Consider the following 22,146-nt stretch of genomic DNA (forward strand, 5'->3'; position numbering starts at 1 on the left):
AAAACACTACCCCTTACATTAATTCAGAAACCTCACAGATATCATGCTGACAACTAAGGTACCATCTAAATAATTGTTTTAATTTGGAGGTGCCCATGACAATAGACTTTGCAGCCCGGGCACATTTACTAAATTCAGTTGAGGTTCTGGATGGTAGCTGTACAGACTGCCATAGTTCCTAGTCTTCAATGGTGTTCCCCCTTTGTTTCATTTCTCTCGTGTGTTGTCCACCGGAGCGGCTGTAGATGCTGACCTCTGCCACCTCCTGAAGCCCCTCAGTGCGCCTGGTGCACATCCATTATGGTTGGCAGCTCCCCCCGCACCCCCTGTAGCAGTGTGCGGTGCACCGATTGCTTTTCGTTTGGAATCTAAGGTACGCTTTCGAATGATAGGCTTCAACATCGAACATTCATGACAATTTGTACTTTAAGCCCTATCAACGCTCCATTCCATAATGAAATGTTTGTGCGCTCCTATTCGTTCTTTGCTGTTTTTGCCATTTCAAGATGGCTGTGCCCTTTGTTGAGCACTGGAGTGCTCCGGCTGGTGCTGCAGAGGGGCCAGGATTGGCTGTGGCCTTCTACATCTCAGCCTATCAGGAGGCCGGCAGGCTTGGTCAGCCCTCCTCGCAAGGCCTGATCCTAAGGCCCCGTCTACCCCTGTCCACCACGGTATGCCGCATTGCCGCCCCCGTGAGTGTCTATGTGAACGCCCCACACCCACAGGCCGCCAGCGAGTGTCTTTGTGCCCCCCGCCAGGACCCTGTGAGTGTCTTTGCCCCCCCCTGAATGGTTTGCGTCCTCCCCTTCCCCCCTGTGATGGGTTGTGCGACCCCCAGCCCCCTTTTGTTCTCCCTTGATGTTGTTTTGCTTACCTCCTTCTCCCCCTCTCCTTCTCCAGCACTTGTGACATTACATACTTGTCTAGTGTATGTCCTGTATGATGGTTGCACGTCTATGTCCCACCGCCTCCTTTTGTTCTTCTCCTTCCCCTCGCCTCTAGCATAACATGATAGGTCTTCGGACCGTGCACGTTGTCGCTTGTTTTGCCCTTCCCCTCCTCCTCACCTCTTTTCCCTCCTTACCTACCCTATTCCCTCCTCCCCACCCCTTCTCTCCTCCTGTTAAGTTCCAGCACTACCTCAATTGACGTCAGGTATAGTAATCCGAGCCACCAGTCTTTCACAGCCACCTGAACTCTTCTCCACCCCACCCGTCCCCTCCTCTTTTTAAAGTCCAGCACTACTTCAATTGCCGTCAGGCATAGTAATTGTAGCCTCCTGTCTTTCGCATCCACCTGCCCTCTGTAACGCTCACCTGATTCCCACGGAGGCGCTGGTCTAGGCAGGAAGGTGTCTGCGACTCGAAAAGTGATGTGCAGGACTCGATTGGCTTCTGGGGCTGAGCCTCTTCGCACTGTGTGTCGAACTCGAAGGGTGAGATTTCTGCAGGTGAAAGAATATATGGGGTTAAAGATCTGGGCAGTTGAGTGTCCTTCTCTCTCTCTCTCTCTTCTAAGCTTCTCCGTAGAGCCCCCAGGTCAACGTGCTCACCTTAGATAGGTGAATGCTGGACTCTCCATCTGCGTCTGGTGCAGGGTGCCGTTGCCAGTTCCTTCACTGGGTGAAACGTAGGCCTCTTAACATCGGAGGATCGCAACCGCCGTTAACAGCACGAGCGGTGAGTTTCCGGACACCTTTTAGTCCATATAGTCTTTAGGTGCGTGGACACGTAAGTAAGTATTGAACAGGGCTCGGAATAATGCTTTCTTCTATTTGTTTTGCAGGGCTCTTGTGTTAGAAGATGGAATGAAGAGAACCAAAGCTGGAGCCAGAGCCTTGGAAAGAAGCGCTTGGAAATGCGTAAGTAAATGCAAGCGCTTTAACTGTCTCTTTCCTTTACAGCTGTGAGTTCGTGCTGAAGAGATGCTGGAAAACGCCGGAGTAGTTGCAGGCGCTCTATTGTGGCGAGCGCGATGGGCGTAAGTAAATACCTGTCTAATGTCTCTTCTTTTGTCTTTCAGATGCTGGGTTGCAGCGTTGAAAACATCCGGAATTCGCGGATTGCCGGTAAGTAATAACTATGCTTTTGTCTCCACAGGCGGAGGTGCAGCGTGAAGAAATGGTCGCTGCCGATGGACCAGGTAAGGAATGCGTTGCATGTGAAGTCGCCGTGCTAACCTGTTGTTTCTTGTCTTTTACAGGCGCTGCTGAAGACTGGATACTGGAATGGTAAGTATTGTTCTTGCAGGTACAGGATCGGAAGAAGAAAAGCTGGAACAGACTCGGTGAGCGTTCTGCTGCAGATGCAGAATAACGCGAAGCACGCTTCATCAATAGGGTGTGGTTTAAATAGCCTAGGAGTGATGAGGCATCTTCCTCCACGGCCCCGCCTAGGTAAGAAAAGAGTTCCTGTTCCAGAAGAGTTCCAGTGTTGTATCCAGGGCGTGGAGCTTGCCCCACCCAGGTAAGAAAATAGTTCCGGCTTACAGAGGATTCCTATGTAGCTGGTAAGTAAGCAGCATGGTCTACTGCAGGTAAGTCCACCCAAGCATCTTCACTCATATTATGAGCCCGGCGCTTCCAGTGCCGGGACCGATGGCTTTGATGAGCCTGGTGCCACCGGCGCCAGGACAAGGTCCAAAAGGTCCCAGTGGGGACCGGCTGGTGCCTAGGTTTAGGATTAGGGGCCTGCTTCCAAGGACGTTGGGCTGGTCCTGGCTCCTTGGAAGCAGTGATCATGACACCCTCTCGACCCCATCCCTCCGCTCGTCTTGTTAAAATCTGGCACTACCCCAATTGCCGTCAGGCATAGTAATCGAAGCTGCCTGTCTTTCGCAGTCACCTTGCCCTCTCCCCCCCTTTTTATGTCCATTAGCACTTACTCTTATCATTTGTTCTGTGACCTCTGATAGCAGCTTGTCTGTCTCCCCCTTCCCTCCTTGTCTTCTCCTCCCACTTCCCCCCTCAGCACTATTCTGAATCGTCGTCTGAACTAGTATGATAGTCGCTTGTTCTGTTCCTCTCCTTTTCCCTCTCCTTTTCCCTCACCACATACCCTCCTCCACCCCTATCCCTCCCTCTTGTTAATATTCATGCACTACATCAATTGTCGTTCGGCATAGTAATGTTACTGCTTGTTTTTGTCTCATTTTCCCTTCCCCTCTCCTCCTTAACTGTTCCTTGCACTTGTACTATCTGAAATGTTGCCAGGCTGATTATGTTAGTTATTTTTCACATTCTGAATTGTTTCAAGGACTTGTAAGAATGTAATTGTATTTTCCCATGTCCCCTCCCTCCTTGAAGCGCTTTGAAACACATTGGGTATGGGCGCTATACAAATAAACAATCAATTCAATCTTCTTTGGATATCTGACACATTCCAAACCATAAAATAGGTTTACAATTATATGGAACAAAATTCTGCTTACCGGTATGCTCTTTCACTACGATCCTCAAGTAGCCAACCAATCCATAGGTTCGACAAACTAAAAATGGAATATTGGAGTCCCAGAGAACTTCTGCTAAACGCATCAGGGTGCTGCAATTTAAAACACACAGAATAAATCAAAACTGAAACAAATATATAAGCAGTAAAAGTCTTCTAAGAAAGTAAGGCAAACTCTTAGATGTCTACAGTAGAAATAAGCAATACACTCTGAAAGAAAATAAAAGTTCAGATTTGAATAAAAACAAACAAGAAAAGATAAACTTATCATGACCAATTATGAACGAAAAGCATAGTGACATAAGCTGGAAGAACACTGGTTGCTATAATTAAAGAACAAGTGCACGCGGCCAAGTAGCAAGACTGGGGAGAAAGATTAGTTACTGTTAAGACAGAATTCCTATTTTTGGGGATTACAGGGTGACTTTCTAGGGCCCTTAAACATTTTCCCATCCCCCCTTTTATATTTTGGATCACTGACATTTCCAGTGACCAGAGGGACTTCTCAACTTCTCCTGCCCTTGCAACTCTTTCCTTTACTTAAGTCCTGGGTTGCCCATAAGGCTCCCCAGTCCCAGGGATGCCTCCTAGGCAACTGATTTTTGCCGTACAGTGATTACAACACATATTGGTTTAAGGGACGTGAAGGTAAACTCTACTTGGGCTAAGAAAAAACCTGTGATCAGTCTCCATTGCTAAATTCGACATGGGCTAGGAAGATGAGAAGGGAGTGCAGTGCTGAGAGAAGCCGCTGGTGCTGGCCTCGCCCCCTTCCAGGTAGGGTTGAGAGACCCTCTCCTGTGAAGGAAGCGCAGTGAGAATCCTCTAGTGCTGAGAGAACCCGTCGTTGTTGAGCTCCCCCACCTACATGTAGCGAAGGAGCACGATCATTAGCTGGGTCGGGAGACCCTCTCCCGTTGAGGCAGAGAAGGATGCCCAGTGCTGGGAGAAGCCACTGGTGTTGGCACCACCCCCTTACACATAGGGCAAGCATTAAAGCTGGGTTGGGAGACCCTCTCCCGTGAAGGAAACCATGAAGGGAGCACAGTGCTGAGAGAAGCCGCTGGTGTTGGCATCGGTCCTCTTAGACATAGCGCAGGAGCATGAGCATTAAAGCTGGGTCAAGAGACCCTGTGCGGCGAAGTCGGATGCAGCTAAGGGTGATGCTATTGTGCGCTGTTAGGTGCTGAGGGGTGCACAGAAGACTACCAGACCAGTGTGGTTTGCCTTGAGCAGGTAAATTTGAACCACTAGAGAATACGGAAGTGGGGGGAGGTGTATCCAGTCAGACAACTATATCGCACCTGCGTGTGGGAAACCAATGTGTTTGCTTCTCGGCATAATGAGCTGCTTGCCTCCTTTTCCATGGTGAAAAACTGGACTTGTTAAGGGTGACACAGAGATGATCACCTTAAGGGAGGTCTTCTAATGGCCGTGGGCCGCTTGTAGTAATTAATTGCTGCTACTTCATCCCCGGGGTAGTCTGACAGGTTGTATGGCTTTACAGCCTCTGTAGTCTCCTCTGGCATTTTAAAGCATGGGCGAGCCAGAGGAGAACTTCACTTCACCAGTTCTGGCCATCATTATAACAGGTGCAAGGAGATGAGTAGGCGCGAGTCGGGGGTGAACTATGATTAACCCTCAATCTGTCGTGGTGTGCCTTGCCCCAATCCCCTAATATTCTAATTTGGTCTGTTTTTTCTATATATTTGTACGCAAAGGTGCGAACACAGTCGTTTAGCCGTGGTAGTAATCATAGGGAAAAGAGATCTTACACTTAAGGATATTATAGGGGCCTAGACGCCACCGCTGGGAATATACAACATTAAGGAAACTTCTTTTTAGCGCTACAATGGTAAAGCGGAAAGCTATTACCAGGTTGAGGAAGCTTGGGGGAAAAATATCTACTAAAAAACAAGCAAATACAAGCCCTTCTTGACTCTTAGCTTCATGGGATCTCTGGGAAATAAGAGGAAAAGATTTATCAGATGTGGAGAAGAAAATGAGGTTACAAGCAATGCTTGGCCCCATCCCTGCCCCAAATAGCAGTTGTGTTTAAAGAATGGCTTGATACTGAGGGTGCCACCTCCCCGAATCCAATAGGATTACCGTTAGAGCACAGGAAAACAGATATCACACATTCAGGGCTGATTATTCCCCATCAAGGAGCTTCCAGTAACTCAAATTTGGAGACAAGTTCTTTCCGGGAACAGAATCCAGAAGTAGATAAAAGTGACAAGGGGATAGCACAATCTATAATAGGCAATCTGGACAGGTTACATCCTACCGGAGAAGGCAAGCAGAGCAGGGAAGTCTACAAGAACTCTGTTGATATCTCAATCAAGTGGGGGAGGCTACAGACTTGCGGAGTGAACAGAGTGAAAGCATACAGTTTAAAAAAAAGAATTTAGAGCAATATCCTTAGTCTATTGGTGTCGTTTTAAAGGAGCAATTGCAATCCATTTTGGAGTTGTACTTTTTTTTAAAACCACCCTTAACTTTCTTAATGTGATGGATGATGTAGTAAGGCAAACAAAAAAGGATGGCAGTTTGGTGAAAGAGATGCTAAGTGCTCACAGAACTACAAGAGCACACCTTGAAGCGATTTCCAGTGCTAGCACACAGGAAATCACAATACAAACAATTCCAGCACAAGGGCGAAATCAGGAAATCAAAGCTCAGTGCTTACATAATAGCACGACTATAAGCCACGCACATCATGGAGGGATTCAAGATCTTCCACCTAGGAAAGGGCTAGGAGCACCCAACGCCATTTCCATAGGAACAGTAAATGAAAAATCCAGAACTAGAAAAGAGGAAACCATTGTAAATGTACCACCAGATGCAGCACTTTCAGCATACATGCCAACCTTCCCGATTTGTTAGTGACAAATATTCCTTTTTTTAAAAAAAAACTTCTCTTTATTGTTTTTAATAATACAGAAAAAACCAACAGACTAACCCCCCCCCTCCCACCCCCCCTGGGGAGCCCATAACTCCTCAAACCCCCTCCCCCTCCCCCCTCCCTCCCTCCCCTCCCCTTCCCTTCCAACGATTAAAGAAACAGGTCCAGGAGTCTCAGTCTGTGAGGGCGCCATTGCTCCCGGAACGCGCCCTTCAAGAAGTCCAAAGTTCCTCCCCATTCCGCGGCAAATCGGCTCAAATTGTCAGCGGCCGCGAACGTAGCCCATTCCAATGCTACAATCGCCCACAGTTTCCTCAACCAGTCCTGCTCTGTTGGGATCAATGAGCTTTTCCACCTTTGGGCAAGGAGAGACATAGCCGTCAGGATGAAAACTACCTTCGCCTTGCGCGGTCCACCCCCTTCCCCCCCTCCCCGACTCCCTCCACCTTCCCAACAGAACCTTGCGGGGGTCTTGACCCATGCCTATTCCGAATGCCTGATCCAGTGCGCAAGAGATACTCTTACAAAAGGGGCTAATGCTGGGACAATCCCACCAAATATGGGCTTCTGTACTCTCCTCCCCGCAGCCCCTCCAACATGCCCCAGAAGCTGTTGAGAAAATTGCCCGGAGGCGCGCTGGAGTATAATGCCAACCCATTAGGTACTTATACCAGGCCTCCTGTAGCTGGGTCGCCTTAGCCACCTTCGGGATCAAATTCCAGAGCCTCTCCCATTCCATCTCCCTCCCCAGGTTCCCCTCACATCTATTCATGTACGGCCACTTTATAGTGGGGCCAGCGCTTCCTAGAAGCTTATATATATTTGATATCAGCCCCTTGGATCCCTCGTTTGTCAACAGGAACCGTTCAAACTGAGTCAAACCCTGCGTTGCCGCGCTCCTGATCTCCCCGGACAACACCCAGTGCCTGATCTGGTAATATTGAAGTCGCTCTGCTTCGCCCACCCCGAACTCCCGCTTGTAGTCCTCAAACGATTTCACTTCCTGCCCCCGAAAAAACCCCTCACATTCGCATTTCCGAAAGGCCCCCTGCTCCATCCCAGGGGCAAAGTCGCCATTGTTAAAAATGGGGGTGAAAGGCAACAGGAAAGTACTGATCCCCAACTTCTCCACCGCCCTCTCCCAGATATCAACCAGTCCCTTGGTTATGACACTTAAGTACAAGTGAGCCGGCCTCAACCTGCAGGGGAGCCAGAGTGCCTCACCCAAGTGGTGATGCGCCACCGCTCTATCCATCCTGACCCAATGTTTGTTGTATTCCTCAGAGAACCACTCACGGATCACCCTGAGCTGTGCCGCTTCGTAGTAGCGCCTAAAGTCCGGTAATGCTAAGCCCCCCGCCCCCTTGGAGGATGTCCGGAGTCTTTTTGCCAAGCGCGGCATCCTGCCCGCCCAGATTAATTCCTTCGCTGCCCTGTCCAGCTCCTTGAAAAAGGATGCGGGAACGGGTAACGGGACCGCCTGAAAGAGGTAGCGTAAGCGCAGGAGAGTCACCATCTTTAGTGCCGCCCCCCTTCCCAACCACAATATCTTTAGAGTACCCCACTTCCTAAGGTCCCTTTTAACGGATGCGAGAGCAGGGATATAGTTCGCTCCGTACCATCCCGACAGCCGAGGAGTAACCCAGACCCCCAGATACCGAATCCCACCAGGACTCCACTTGAACTGAGAAGAGGCCTTCAGGGCCCTTAACTCGTCACCCTGCAGCGACAAGTTCATGATTTCGGACTTATGCACGTTCACCCTCGGGCCAGAGACCTCCCCAAAGGTGGACAACAAAGTTGTGCATCCCTCCAACAACACTGATGGGTTTGTCAGGGTAAAAAGCATGTCATCGGCGAAAGCCCCCACCTTATGCTGCGTCCCTCCAAAGGGGATTCCCTGGATATCCTTTGCTTCCCGAATTGCCACAAGCAGGGGCTCAAGATATAAGGCGAACAAAAGCGGGGATAGGGGGCACCCCTGTTTCGTGCCACGTCCGAGCTTAAAGGGCCGGGACATTGCGCCATTAATAAGCAGCCGCGCGGAGGGGGCTCAATAATTCGCACGAATCATATCGATAAACTTACGCCCTAGATCCGCTCACTCCATCACCCGGAACAGAAAGGACCACTCCACCCGGTCAAAACGCCTTCTCGGCATCCAAGGCTAAAAGAATCGCCGGAGTGGGGGTCTTCTGTACCTTTTCGACCAAATGGGCGACTCTCCTGATATTATCGGCTGTGTGTCGTCCCCGCACGAATCCAGACTGATCCTGTTGGATCAGCTCAGATAGATGAGCCTCTAGATGCTTAGCCAAAATTTTGGTGTAAATCTTTGCGTCAGAGTTTATAAGAGCGATAGGCCTATACGAGGTACATTCCTCTGGTTCCTTGCCCACCTTATGCATCAGAGTCATTTTAGCCTCCTCCATGGAAGGGGTGATACCGCCCAAGAGTTGAGTTAGGTGTGGGACCAATATGGCATAATAAGACTTGTAAAAGGAGACCGGGAAGCCATCAGGACACGGAGCTTTGTTGGCAGGGAGGGTAGCAATGACAGCCCGCACCCTCATCCTCTGTGATTGGCCTTCCCAGGTCCTCCCTCACTTCCCCGGACAGACGCGGCATAGGCAGGCCATCCAAGAACTTCTCCTGCAACTGATTGATGGGGCCCTGGGATGTGTACAGGGCTTCATAGAACCCGGTTAGACGGTCCCTGATTTCCTCCGAACCGGTGATCCTCTCCCCCCTTTTCCCCCTCAGGGCAGCTATCGCGTTTCGTTCTCCGATGCCCCTCAGTAAGCACGCCAGCAGCGAGTCCGCCTTGTTGGCCTTCGCATATAGCTTCTGTCTGACCCTCAATAACGCACCCTCCGCTTTCTTAGTCCTAAGGAGTCTCAATTGCCCCTCAGATAGCCTGTACTCCCTGTATCCTTTCCTTGAGGGGTCCCCTTTGAGCCTGACCCTCGCAGCCTCCACCTTGTCCTCCAACTGGGCCTCTAACAGCCGTAGTTGTCTAGTCCTCTCTGCCTTAAGGGCGATGAGGTGCCCCCTCAACGTGGCTTTGAATGCGTCCCATCTCGTGCTGAGACTCGTGTCAGTCTCATTGTTTCTGACAAAGAAGGCTTTGATGTTGTTACCTATGTCTTCCCTAATCACCTTATCCCTCAGGAGGTCCCCAGGAAAGTGCCACCTCCAAACCCCCGGCCTACTCCTGCCCAACCGCATATTCATTTGCACCGCCTTGTGGTCGGCGATTCCCATAGGGCTGGCCTCTACCCCCTCCACCCCCCCCCCAATAAACTGGCCGACACCCAAATATAATCAATCCGGGATTGAGTTCGATGTACATCCGAGAGATAAGTAAACCACTCTTCCTCCCCTCTTAATACCCGCCACACATCTCTCAAACCTGCCTCCTTGAATCACTCTTTCAGCCGCGGGGAAGCAACCCCCCCCCCACCCGCATGCTGCGTCCGATCTAACCTCTTGTCCCAGGCCAGGTTGAAATCACCCATTAAAATGACCTGCCCTCTTGCAAACTCTCCCAACGTAGTCAGTGTCTCCTTCATAAAGTTATCTTGCCCCACGTTTGGACCATACACCGAGGCGATCGTGTAGGTGGCCCCCATGCATTCCCCCCTCACCATGACAAACCTCTTGTTTTTATCCCTCAGAGTATCCTGGATTCTAAAATCCATGCCACTCCTGAATGCCACCGCCACCCCCCCCCCCTTCTTTAAAGGACCTGACGCAAATAGAACCTGCAAGTAGCCCCTCAGGCGCAGACGGCATTGATCTACGCACAACAAGTGAGTCTCCTGTAGGGCCAGGACATCTGGAGCATGCGTTCGGGTGAAGTGTTCTAGTTTCGCCCTTTTGAGAGGAGAATTTAGTCCTCTCACATTCAGCCACTTGAAACCGAAATAAGGAGATATCCAGCCCCAGCGAACCCTCCTCTCAGCGACCTTCCCGACCCCCCCGCTGTTCCCCCAGAGTGCCCGACCTACCCAGATATACATATGGGCCCCTACCCCCACCTGGTCCCCATCCCTAACCCCCCGCCTGGAATCCCCAACTTCGGGCTTAAACTGAAACTCCCCCCAACAGTTTCCTCCCACCCCCTTGTCCTCCCAACTAGTCCCATTGCAGCTTGATCCAACATGTTTAACTCCGTCCCCCTGGCTCCGAACGCAGCCCTATAGACCACCACCCCCTGAAGAAAATAGAATGTAGATGGCCCAAGTAGGGTCACCCCTCCTCCCCCGAATTTTGTCCCCCTTCCCCTGGGGAGCCCCGCACAGATGCCCCCCTCCCACAAGGCCGCACAGCGCCCTCCTTCTCCTACCCCGCCCTCCCAGAGGCCCATTCCCAAGGTCTGCTCCCCTCCCTCAGTTCCCCACGGGGTCCCGAGGGGTCCCGAGGCCCCCGCGCGTCCCCCACCTCCACCTCCGCTTCCGCTTCCAAGCCAACAATACTGGCAGCTTTCTGGCCCGAGGTCGCCCTTTTCTGAACCTCCTCCCATTCGAAAACAAGGCCAAATGGAAAGGACCACCTGTATTTTATCCCCTTCTTAGACAGCTCTTTTAGAAAAGGACCCATAGCCCTTCTTTTCACAAGGGTGCTCGCGGCCAGATCTTGGAACAACAAAATCTCCCGCCCTTTATAAAGAATATTATTGAGCTCGAGTCCCCCTCCCCCAAAAGATCTGCAAAGATGTGTTGGCATTCCTCCTTCAAAAGCTTGTCCGATACCTAGTCAGGGAGCTCCTTTATCCGAATGTTACTCCTCCGAGACCTGTTTTCCAAGTCCTCCAGCATCGCCTCCATGTTCCTAGTGGCAATGTCCAGGCGGTCTATGGCCTCGCTATTGGCCGTAGTGTCCTTCACTGTGTCCTGGAGGCCTCTTTCTAACAAATCAGTTCTTTCCCCGAGTTGTGCTACTTCATGCCGAATTTCACCCAGCGCTGTATTAAGGTCCGATCGCATGAGCTGAAACTGATCCTGGAAGGCTTGCGCTAGGGACTCCTTCAGGGCTTGCAATTCCCCCCTGGGGTCTTGTCTAGTCATCCGCTCTCCATCCTCCTCCATCGCCGCTCTCCTATTCTCCTTGGGTTGGCCTCCACTCAATTTATTAGAGTCCTTGCTCCCCATCGTGGGTCAAAGTAGTGACAGCGAACCCTGAGGCGCCTTGGGAGAGGACCCGGGCTTACCCGATTTCCGCTTAGGTCTGGAAGACATCCGTGAGGGGCCCAGGAGCGGCCCCTAATGCGTCCGGGAAGGAAGACCAATGCACCAGTCGCAACCAGGGAATGCCTGAGGGCCCCAACCCCGCCCCGGAGCGCACCAACACGATGGGGGATTCTCGTTGATTCAGAGACTGCACAGGGCCGGGCTCCCCTACGTTCTTAGATTTTAAAACGGAGCCGCACCGCGGAGGAAAAACCGGGGCTCCAACACCCCCGCAAGCGGACCCCAGGGCAGGCTGCAGACCAAGGGTGACAGTCTCAGGTGCCCGCTCCCCTGCAGCACCGGGAACAGACCCCGTCCAGCCCCCGCCCGGGAAAGGATCCAAGAAGCGGTACCTCTGGACTTACTGCTCGGGATCCCCCCCCCAAAGCCGGAACACACCGGGGGGGGGGGGGGCGAGTCCCCAAAGTTACCAGCTGAGGGCCCGAGGGGGAGCCCGCCGCCACAGGTTCTCCTCGCACGCTTTCCGCCCGGCCCCCTCTGCACTCCTGGGGTCGGACTGATTACAGCTGCCTTCTCCTCCTTCAACAGTTTGTGCGTGCTGGGGGAGGCAAGACGTATACCCGCCTCCCTCTAAAAAGCTGACCCAGGTAAGGGGTCCACTCCACCCCAGCACAATCCCGCTGGGCTTACAAGTTTGGGGCGGCCGCCTCCACCAACCTTATGGCGCTGAAGCCTCGGGCGGCCCCGGCGCCCGCTGAATCCGCTCCCGGAGGGCGGCCGCCAAGCGAGTCTCAAGCCACGTCAGGGGTAAGACTCCCTCCACGGCCGCCTGCCTGGACCCCCGCAGGCAGCGAGGTCCCGCCTGGATCCCTGCAAGCAGTGAAGTCCTGCACCGGGGGCGGCCCGGCTCTTCCCACGAGGCGGTCAGGCCCGTCCCCGCTCTCGATGGTGTGCGCCGCCTTCACAAGGGGAGGACCGCCAGGGGCTCGTCGCCTCTCCCCCAGGTCTCTGCCAGCAGTTCCAACACGACACCGGAGCCCGTTTGCCGAGGGGGGGGGGTGGTGGAACCTCCAGCAAGTCAGGGCCCGGGGTCTCGGAGCAACCGTCGGCACGTCAGTCGTTGCCGGCGGCCATCTTGGAATCCAAATATTGCTATTTTTCACCTAAAATAATTATTTCCCCAACGCATTCCTATGGGGAAACTTTTGTCTCCCGATTTCTCTGATGAAATCTCCCTCCAGGGAGCATCAGAATTTTGACATGTATGCCTTTAGTGGGTATCCTATTAGGTGTAGACCAGCTAAATAAAGTTTATAAATCTACAACAACTCTGATTAAAAAAAGTCATCCCATTGCATAAACACCCGGTTACATGGTCCTAGTATAAACTCTCAATCTATACTCATGGCAAAGAGGGTCAATTGGGTGGGGTGAACCATCCTAATCTAGCGAATGGGATTGTGAAGTACTGACTTTTGCGTCACCACAAGTGGCTGCTCTCGGACCACACTCTAACCTGCGTTTATCCCAGTGGTCAGCTAGTACTAGAATAGTTCTGCTTTCCTTGTTCGATCCACAGAAAGGGTAACTGATATATGAACGAAACTGAAGAGGGAAGGTCATAATACGCCCCCGTCCCGGAAGACCCTCCAACCGGAAGAAGCACCAAAGACAATACGGCTGCCGATCGTACGAGCTCACACCAATTCCCACTGCTCCTACAATGGACAACTACCACGAGAGATAACCTCTCACTAGACCCTACAACCCAGGAGCAGTGCAACCACTACCCAAAGTGGATGAAGACGCACAAGAGGGAGCTGGAGACAGCTACATGGACAGAATTGACTAAAGCGCATAGAAACCATGTATCAAGTTGTTAGAGACACCATGACGACATGGCTACATCAGACATAAAGCACACGTGCCATCCGCACATTCGGGACACTAACACACCCAACTACACGAAGAACACTTGCGTACAGTACGGTTCTATGATTTAGAGGTCAGTGACATACACATACTGTCTGCACGTTTATAATTTTGCCATTAGCTTGCCGCAGCAATGCAGGAATGCCTGAAGCAAGAAGAGCATGTGTGAATGCTTGCAGATGCTTACATGCACATAACCCTATGGAATGGCAGCAGCACTCGAGGTATACTATGGAAGACACATACAGTAGAAGCCAGACCATGGCTTAGGAAATCCTAGTAGGCCATGATCATCTTAGAGAAACCTGAAGCCACGCAGAATGCTGTGCAAGCAGAACCACTGCAGGGGGGGGGGGGGGGACACAGCCACTGCCAACACCGCAATGTTGCAAATGACATTCCTCACCCGGGACCAAAAATACCACGAGCTGCAGAAGAGGCCCATTGCCCGTAAAAAATACAGAATAAATCAGAGCTCCTGTGCTCACAAATGTGGTCTCCAAGCATGTGATCCGGCCGATCTGATGAGGATCCAAGATGTGGTGACTGGGAAGAGCAAACCGTCTCACGGATCAGACAATGGTCGCAACAAATTTGCTACACTCAAGCTACAGTTCTGCGCTGGGAACAGAGCACACTTAAGGCAATGATGGTCCACACACGGTTAGGATGCTGACTCGCGGAGACCTAATTGCACATGCACCGTGAACAGGTGTCCTGCGGGCTGGGAACGGAGTTTGACTCAGGCTTGGGGGGCCCGCGGCTCAACCAATCAAAATCCATGGCCCTAGTGGTGGGTAGTTGAGATCACTGACCAATCACAGGGTCTGCACACTGTAAGAAACCCTAATCAAGTGTCAGTGTGTTACAAAGATCACACTCAATGGTCAGCAATCTTTGGTTCTACATAGCAAATTAGAGAATAGAGCCCTAGTCTAGGGATGTAGATTCATCCCACAGCTTTTAGGGTAGCATTATATGAATGGGCGAAGAAGGATGCACCCGAAGGATGCAGGTAAACATAAAGATCAAGCAGCATGCAAAACTGTTTTGGTGAATAGGTTTGAAGCCCTAGCATCTATACAAGAAAATTATTGACTACCAAAGATAATTAAGGATAGGAAGGAATATGAAATGTTTAATCGAAAGGACTTAGAAGCCCCAGATTTGAGGTAATCCAACAGTATTATTAGTATAGATTCCCAGAATGAATTTAGGGGACAATCCTCTAAATGTACACTTTCAATCCTTTCCTGGAATATAGCTGGCGCACGAGGCCACTAGACCAAGGCAAAAAAGGAATTGCTAGAGGTAGATTTTATGGTGGCCTGGCAACGTTTAAGACTTCACTTAATTGTAAAGTAACAGAATTGGAGAACATTTGGATGTACCAATACAACTGTTTGAATTGATTCCAAGGTATAGCACATCTATGTACATAGTAAATATGTACAAAAGCCCCGCCCTACCCCATATAACATCCCTCACATTATTAAAACTTGAAATCGAGGAACTTATCAAGCAGTCACCCTACAAAGATCCGTTGGTGCTATAAATCTAGGTAACGGACCACCAGAAGGCTTGTTTGATCCAGAGGATGATATAACATTGGGGATACCTGAACCACAGATAATAGACTCAAGAGTTTGTGGCGAAGGCCTACAATTCTGGCATTGGCCATTTGAAACAGGTATGAGAACAACCAATAAAAGGCCAAAGGACAATTTTCCTGGCTCCTTAACTCTCTACTATTGACTACTTCCTGGTAACAATAAATTTAATTGCAAATGATCAAGCAATTTCGGATACACTAAAGCCTTTTTAGCGATCGCCATGCTATAATGTTAACGATGCAATGGAATGGAGGTCAACAAACAAGCAATAAAATACCACACCTGGCAAGTGTTACTTGCAAGGGGCATTAACCAACAGACTGAAATGGGAGGTTTTGAGTAAACAAACGAAACATGAAGATAATCGAAATGTGCAACTATTTTGGACCTTTTTGAAAGAAAGCAGAAAGCAAAATTTCATGAAGCTTTTACCATATATGAAGGATTTTTGGTCACACGATCACTCCATCCAAAAAGACCAAAAGAAAAGAGGTGGTTTGATGAGCATTGCAGAGAGGCTAAAAAGGTTCTAATACACCAGTTAAAATGTTGTGATGCCTTCCAAGTGTGAGATCATATCTGCCAGAGTCCACTATAAACGTGCCATTAAAAACTGGAAATTGCAAGATATAGTTTGGAATGAACTGGAAGGAGCGGCCTCAGAAAACAGTTCGAAGAAATTCTGGGAAGCCGTGGGCTCAATTAACATGCCTGGAAACTATGACCCCCGGCCACCCTTGGGTGGATCATTTCCAGGAACGTTATAAAAATCCTGGTATCCATGAAGGCAGTGTAGAACCCGACCACACTCTCCCGAGGGGAATAACTATAATTTGTCATCGAAGAGGTCATAAAGGCCATCAAGTCGCAGACACATAATAGATCGCCGGGGACAGACAGCATCCCGGTAGATTATTTTCAAGACCTGATCGAATTTTGGGGGCCCCTTCTAACAGTACTTTTTAATGCAATGAGGAGGATCAACCGGATTCTGGATACTAGGCGAAGAACAGTAATTATACCAATTTTTAAAAGGGCAACAGAGGTAGGCCGCAATCTTACAGAGTGATTTCACTCCAAAACTCTAGTTCCAAAATATTCAGAAGATGTCTCCTATACACCATGGAGGAATGGGTGACAACCAATTCAATTCTGGTACCAATACAATTGGTGTGCAAGTGGTTGCACATTCCCTATTTGTAAAAAAGGAACCAGTATATTTGGCATTTAGGGATCTAAGCACTGCCTTTGATAAACTCAATAGAGAAACTCTATGGGATGTGCCTGTGTCCTATAATAACCCAGAATCGATTCTGGATAAACCTAGGGTCTTACACACCAACATTGAGAAAGGCAATAGGAGGACATTGTACACCCTGGTTTGCTACATCTTTGGGGGGTCATGAAAGGGTGCGTTTTAGCCCCATTATTATTTTGCCCATATTTCAATAAGTTACTGGAGGAACCTTTAGAATCTAAAGCTGATGTCCCAAGAACAGGTGACAAATTGGTCCCAGCATTAGTGGATGCGGATGACTGTATTTATAGCCTGCACGCCAAGAGCTTTTCAGATTTTGATCAACAAGCACACGCATTTCATTAATAGTTTAGATCTACAAGTGAATTCATTAAAATCAGCGGGACTGGCATATGTGCATGGGAGAAGGAATCTAAAAATCCCCACTACGTGGTGTAGTTCTAAACCCATCTGTAGTGTAGAACACTGATTATTTTGGTATTCGTTTGTCAAAATCCTTTACGTTCGAGGCACATACTGCAATTCAAGTGTTGAGAATGAGACAAAGCCTAGGGGGTATTTTTCGATTCATCAAAACATGAACACCACCCCTTAATATAATCAGGAGTATCTATATTGCACAGACTTTAGGCGCAGTGAAATATGGGGCGGAAATTCTAAAGGAAGAAAAACTATTTTTGAAAAGGATGTTGGGCCCCCAATTTTACAACCCATAATGAGCTGGGGCTTAACTTCATACAGGATGAATTAGCCGTAGAACCCATATTACTTTGGATCAGAATCTGGGCAGACCCACACACAACACTTACCCAACATCTAAAGGCAAATGTAGCAGTTAAGAGAGGGGAAGAAAATATACAATGGCTCACACATGTAAAATACATGGGAGATCAAATTAATGCAGGCTCCCATTTCAATTCCATGTCCCAAATTAATTCCGCAGAAAGTCTAGATTTGAAACATAGGATAAAGTATAGGAAAACCTGCAAATATGCGTTTTATGATTTTAGCTACCGGCTCCATTAAAACGTAGTTATTTTTTTAATTTGTTTATGACTCACAAGTCTTTACAAAATGAATAAAACATATGTCATTTGAACCATAACAGAGCAATACATTCATAATGAAAAGGAACAAAAATAAAAATACATAAAACCCTATTATCCTAAACCCTATCACATTGGTATTTTTCCAAAATCTGCCTTTACTTCACCTTTCTTTTAACTTCAACACCATATGCAGTTCTACAGCATAATCTCACAGCTTTTCAACACACATATCACCGCAAAACAAAGTGCGGCGTTGCTGCCCAAGACGATTTTGTCCCAGAAGAACTCTGAGAGGATATTTTCTTCTTCTCGGACAAAACGCCTGAAGTATGTCAAGCGAGAGTTCCATGTCCCCTCGCATTCCATGAGTAAATGCCTCAATGTCTGCTGTACTGGGTCAATGCAGACTTTACATAGTTGTTTTGCGTCACAACCCTGATGGCTCCTTGCCAACACTTCTCCACAATGTACCAAAATTTAGTTATTGTGGAGCAATAATACAGCACAAAGGAGTCCTATAACTACAGCACTATTCAATTGTATATTCAATTGTGTATAATTGATGGAGTTCTGGTCCAAAAGATCTGTGCAGAAGGTTGAGGCAAATTGTCCTAAGCACCAAGCAGAGGTGTACGAACTAGCACATTTTCTTTTTTTCTGCCCTGCATATTCACATTTGAGAACAAGGTTACTGGTACTTGTTTTTACAAATAAGAGATTTGTGCAATACTGTCCTGCGCTCTACTATCTGTTAAAGGTGGAGACTCCACTAATTGCTTGGGCTTTGTCCCTGTGCATACCTAGAGCCTAGAAGATTCAGGAACTTTTGTATAATTATAATAATGTTGTGTATTTTAATTCCAATGGGTCAAATTTTAGATTGAGATTTTTAGGAATTAATGGATTTTAGGTGTTTAAGTGCTCAAAGACTACCCGGTTTTAGTTTTGGGAGTTGTCCAGACAGCTGTTATGTGCGTACGAGGGATCTTGTTTTTGTAATGAAACACAACTCTTAAGAAATAATATTACACATGTATGATTCACTTCTAATATGAATTTATAATGCAGAAATAGTTTTTATTGTTTGTATGTATTGCTTTTTATGGGTACTGATTTTCATGGATGTTGTGTTTAGTACTTTTATGGAGGTTTTTTCTCTCTGAAATAAAGATACATTCATTGATGGGTTTTAGGGAGTAGGCTGACGGCAGCTGTAAATACATTTTTGTTTCAACAAGTGTGCAAGCCATTATGCTGCATTAGTAGCCCAATGTAACTTTTTGGTAGTCATTGGGTTACAATGTATTATTTTTAAGTCCTGTATTTAAGGGCTTGCTTTTTACAAGGAAAACACAGTTAGGTCTAAAATGGCAGTTTTAATTGACATGGGCTCTTTGGGGGCCCACATGTCAGCATTGGGGCTAGTGTTGGCCACCCAATTCCTTCCTACTTATCTCCCCTCTAGTGAATGGTGGGATATCTTTGGTAAGCCCTTTTTGCAGTAGAACATGAGCCTTTGCCCAGTACTCGCTCTCTTGCTGCTGTGTTCTTGGATCTTGAAAGAAGCAGGTCTGCTGACCCCCTGGAAGAGATTGACATTTTACTTCTGGTTTTGCCATTTTAAGGCCTCATCTGGCAATAACGCTGGATACAGTGGTTTATTCAGGTTAGGGTTTCTTGCTGGTAGACGTACAATGCACACCTCTTACATCCTCCTCCTGTTACATAAGGTTGTAACTATTGTACTAAAAGAAAGAATCCCTTTGTTCCCTAAAAGCAAAGGTCTCCCTCAATATCAAGGGTACACTACAAGGAATAGTGAAAGTGTTGCCTTCTCTACCATATCTTCCTCTGATAGAATTACAACATACACCCCTTTGTTAAAAATACTAAGGGAATTAAATCTACCCTTAAAAATATACAAGAAGTGGAAAAACCTAACTTTGATAAAGTGAACTACATGTCACAGAATCCCATAGGTACTGAGACAAAGAAGAGGGTTGGAAAGGCGTGTAGATGTTTAGGACAGCAATCAGGCCTAATAGCCTTTGCCAGGGTCAGGCAATTCACAGTAAAGAGCTGCATCTGAAATCAATTGTCCCACCTAAGAGGCATAAAAAGCTGTAGCAGGAGAGTGAAGAAGAAAGGAGCTGGTGCTGGACCTGGAAGGCTGGAAGTAGTAGTATAAGGAGAAGATTACGAGGCTGGCAGTTCATGATAAAGTGTGATCACCTAAGGGATGATGGGATGTAGAGAGAGCAGATTTCACCTGCATGTCCTGAGATGCTCCTGTGTTCACAAACTCTGCCTTGACATTGCTGCACTGAGAGAGATATGCTGAGAGTGAAGGTTTTTTCCCCAGGTGCGCCTAGTGGATATAATTGCAGAGCCGTGACTGTGCTGAAGCCTGGAACAAGAAGCAAGCCGAGGGACAGAGGAGTTCAGGAGACTCCCAGTTGCCGTGGCCGGACCAAAGACACCCGTGCTGAAGAGGGTTGTGGGTCCCAAGGGTGCCTAAAGCCGTAGAAGAAGAAAAAGTTGGGAGTTGAAGCAGCCCGCAACTGCACTGTTCCTGGAGCCAGTGAGTGAAGCTTGGCGTTCAGGTTCACTCATAACTGTTACCAGCTCTAAAGTGGCTCGCCTAAGAGTAGAAACGAGTAGAAACTGTTTTTTTGTTGTGAAAGCTATTCTTTACAAAGGAAATGTATCACGCGCACGTCTAGTAAAAGTTCTAGTGCTCGCGTGTGAAGAAAAGCCTTTCATTTCCCATTGTCAAACTTTTAAATGTTACCGGAATGGTCACGTGTCTCCAATGAAAGGGGGGGGGGGGCGCTTTCTAAAGTACTCCGAAAACTCTGAAGTCGACTTTCACACTTGTTAGAAGATTTTACAGCATCAAAGGAAGGTCGCGTGTTACCAATTGTGATTCCCGACCAGAGTAAAAAGGGTGTGTTAATACATGGGAATACAAACCCTTACAGATACTTAAGGTTGAAGATCTATCTTAAAGAGTGGCATTTGTTTTTCCTGTTAAGACCGAACCTTGAAACTCTAAGAACAAATATTCTTTAAACGCAGAAGTTCTTGTATCAATAAAAACAAGCATTACTCAAGCCAAGAACAAATCCTTTCTATAGTGAAGAAAACCCTGTTTAAATCAATCCACCCAACTGGCAAAGTTGTTAAAGGTCCAGTGTCCTCTGATACAAGTCAGACATTGTTATTTGAAGTTGGAAGTGTGGCAATACAGCTTCATGACAACTACTGGAACCAAGAAGGTGTGTACAAAGCTTGGGAAGGGAGCTGGGTGCTTGTAACAAGATTGAACAAATAACCTGTAATGCTGAGACTGTTGAAGGTGAGAGAAAGTCAGTCTGGAAGCAGAGGCAGGCTATCCTTGTGGCAGTAAGGCAGACATAAGAGGCAAAGTGGCTGCCCTTTTCTTGGAGCATAGGAAAGAAGAGTGCCGTCTCTACCTGTAGAGGTGGAAGTGTGTGTTTTTTATATATTAGAATGGTTCGGTATTTTCAAAAGTTGAAGCAGTAATACCAGAACTGTAGTTGTGTATAATACTGACAGTAGAGGTCACATTGAAGTTGGTTGACAGTGGCATAATGCTGGAAAAAGGAGTCTGTTTCCACAGTAACAGTAGTAGAAGGGTGGTTGTCAAGAGGAGAACAACCACCCAAGAAGAAGCATCCTGACAATTATAGAGGTTATGAACACTTGTAGAATTGTAGAAGAAGTGGCTAATCTATTCTTTGAACTGTGGCATAGCAATCTTGGCAGGAAGACATCCAGGATGACCATTGGTGCTTCCCTCGGCTGGAATTGGAAAGAGATATTTTCAACTGAAAGCTGAAGAACGGTTTAACAATGGATTTTTGTTTGGTGAAAGTTTGTTTCATTTAGAACTTACAAGAACTGGTTCAAGACTTTATTCTTCTGTTTGAACATTTGGGGAAATGGATTTAACAATCCTGGGGAAGGGATTTACCCAGGACAGGTGAAGGTCATCCAAATTACTGGTTGATTGTTCTTCACTCATTTATGTGGTTTATAATTTACTTCGCATGTTTCGTTGTTTAGTGTGAGGGCCAGTTTGTTTCTGTTAGGTGCGGTTCCCTTAGCTCTTAGACTAGGTAGGGAACTCCCTGATAGTGGGTTTAGCAAGGAATTATTTGCATCTTTTTTCTTTTAATAAAATCTTTGATTCTGAGAAAAATATAAGCAGTTGTCCGCCTTGAATTACTGACCCCTCACAGTCGCCTCAACCACCATCCTTGTTGTGGAACCTTCTCCTCTGCCACCACTTCCTTTGTCCACTGAGAAGCCAGTCTGTTTTCACAGGTTCCTTAGTGTTCCCAGGGCCTTACTCGCCAGAATTTACACTGCTGGTTCAAAGGATTCTATCATAGGAAGGTCCTTTGTTCTTCTTTTCCATCATGGGGGTCTTCATTGGCTCATGGTTAAAGTCACTGGACTCTGTCAACCACACCTAGAAAACAAGCATGCTAACAGCTAACTAGCTAACATAACCCTGGTGAAGCGCCGTCAAATGAGCCAGATTCTTACAATTCTCAGAGAGCGGGGAATCCGATTAAGTGGACATTGCCTTCTATTCGAATGGGGAGGGTCGCAGAAAAGAATAACAACCCTTCAGGAAGGGGCGTACCTCTTGCAAGTGGAATTGGACCAGGGCGAGCAAGCAGTGAGGCCTGACAGATCACCAGAAACGGAGCCCTGACAGA

General features: G+C 47.9%; 1 protein-coding gene across 7 annotated transcripts in view; it reads right to left on the bottom strand.

Annotated features, from left to right (window-relative positions):
- Nucleotides 1-22,146, bottom strand: part of NAE1 (NEDD8 activating enzyme E1 subunit 1) — a 976,013-nt gene that overhangs the window by 690,695 nt on the left and 263,172 nt on the right. For all 7 annotated transcript variants that reach the window (XM_069653211.1, XM_069653219.1, XM_069653249.1 and 4 more), the window contains one exon: nucleotides 3,430-3,539. In XM_069653211.1, coding sequence (XP_069509312.1) covers nucleotides 3,430-3,539 — 110 coding nt within the window. The remainder of the gene's footprint in view (nucleotides 1-3,429; nucleotides 3,540-22,146) is intronic.

This window comes from Ambystoma mexicanum, chromosome 1p (assembly GCF_040938575.1).
Source record: "Ambystoma mexicanum isolate Mex_15411 chromosome 1p, UKY_AmexF1_1, whole genome shotgun sequence".
Taxonomy (NCBI): Eukaryota; Metazoa; Chordata; class Amphibia; order Caudata; family Ambystomatidae; genus Ambystoma; species Ambystoma mexicanum.